Below are 1,851 nucleotides of genomic sequence, written 5' to 3'. Positions count from 1 at the left end.
AACTTCCCGAAAGAACGTTCCATACTATATCACATCATGCGCTATATGTGAACTGGGGGTAGTTGGCCGGCAGGGCCTGATCCCTGCTCAGGGGCTGCCTGAGCATCATCAGTGGGTGGTGAGCATTATGCATTGCTTGTATTTCTCAGGTTTTATTTCATTCTCTTTTTGTCATGTTCCTTTTCATTACTGTTACTGTTATTACTTCTTATTTCAATTAATAAACTGGTCTTATCTCAAATAATGAGTTTTACTTAGTTTTGTTTCTCCCCCGCCATCCCACTCAGGGGTGAGGGGAGGAGCAAGCTAGCTGTGTGTGGCACGTAGTTGCTGTCTGGGGTTAAACCATGATATTTCCCCATGGAAAAACAAAACCAAACAAAAAGGACTAGTAAAATTTGGTTCGAAAATGTCACTTTACAACCCCTGTTAGGGTTTGACTACACCAAGTTAGATGAGAGGACAACCAAAGAGGTCGCTGTGGTTTGCCCTATTGAACTTTGCACCGTTAGTACTGATGCGTGAGAAAACTCTCCTGCAAGCTGGTAATATCATGAGGGTTTTTTTAACTGCACTCCACAGGAAGTGAAGTGCCATTTAAAGTGATTCAATCAGGTTTTTTATCTTTTCTCCTCCACTTCTTGCTTGTTTTATCTGCTTGCTTCCTGTTCGACTACTCACTTTCATCTGGTGAGCAAGAGCTCAGCTAGTGATGGTTCAGGAGGACTGACTGATGAGGGGAATGATATGTATTAGTATAAATCGTCTGTTTTTGTGCATTTTTGTGCAGAAGGCGGATGGAACATGTAACACAAACTTCAAAACTACGAAGACACAGGAGCAAGTTCTACAGGTTTTTGTGGAATTTATTGAGGGCAACACGACTATTTTGGTGAGTCTGCACTCTTTGGGTTCTTTGACCTAATGAACTTGCTTCAGGGCCATGCTTCCTTTGGTACAAGAAAAATGAATTCAACTACCAAGCAAGAAAATGGTTTTTACTTCCAGTCCCTCTCAGCAGATTGAGCGGACACAGGGACTTGGTGGGCTGTGAGAAGTAGTTGACTGAGACCAGCTCTGTCATCTCTTGCCATGACTTCACCCCAAGTTCCTCAGGCTAACAAAACATCAGTCAAACTAACTATTGCTTGCCATCAGTGTCAACTATGCCTTTTAGATGCATCAGAGGAATGGTTATATCTAAGCAAGGATTGTGTTGGCAGGAAGACTTGTGATTTGAGAATCGGTCTGGAGAGGGTAAAACCAGAGCATGGGGGCAGAAAGTGAGGTTGGTGGCTGCCTGTGCTCTTGTGTGTGAGAGTTGCCTCAAAGAAAAATTCCTGCAGGCTACTTGATGAGTTGCAGAGCAGGCATGTGGTAGATGGCATAACATGTCTCTTGTCTTTGGAACCTCAAAGGATGCCATAGAGTTTTGTGGCAGTGTAAAAGCCGTTATGAAGGCAGATTAGCCCTCCATGAGGAGCACGCTTGGTAACACAGGACAGCATTAAAAATGTGGACCGTGTATACTAGAGCTTTATGCATTAGGCCTTGACATGTTTGTGTGTGTGTGGTTTTTTTGGTTTTGGGGGTTTTTTTTTTCCCCACACCACTATCACTGCTACCCTCCTCCCTGGCTGGAGCTCCTTGTGTCTCTAACACAATTTCATTCTCTTTTTGCTGTGGAGAATTGAAAGATTTTTTAATTGTTTGAAACTCTTTTTCTCGTTATTATAAAGAAAAAAAGAGGGGACACAGAGGGTCTCATTGCTTCCAAAGCAAGACAGATCAGTATGCTTGATGTAGCACATGCAGCAGAGGAGCTCCAGTCTGTTCATGCATTGTGAAATC

At 43.1% G+C, this 1,851-nt stretch overlaps 1 protein-coding gene across 1 annotated transcript in view; it reads left to right on the top strand.

The window, feature by feature from the left end:
• Window positions 1–1,851, top strand: part of LOC104495808 (inositol-trisphosphate 3-kinase A-like) — a gene marked incomplete at its 5' end in the record, with an annotated part of 13,113 nt that overhangs the window by 8,902 nt on the left and 2,360 nt on the right. Inside the window, one exon of the mRNA XM_010138825.1 lies at window positions 791–892. Coding sequence (XP_010137127.1) covers window positions 791–892 — 102 coding nt within the window. The remainder of the gene's footprint in view (window positions 1–790; window positions 893–1,851) is intronic.

This window comes from Buceros rhinoceros, unplaced genomic scaffold (genome assembly GCF_000710305.1).
Source record: "Buceros rhinoceros silvestris isolate BGI_N320 unplaced genomic scaffold, ASM71030v1 scaffold7456, whole genome shotgun sequence".
Classification (NCBI taxonomy): Eukaryota; Metazoa; Chordata; class Aves; order Bucerotiformes; family Bucerotidae; genus Buceros; species Buceros rhinoceros.
Note: the sequence above shows the minus strand (reverse complement) of the source record. Positions and strands in the feature narration are given on the sequence as shown.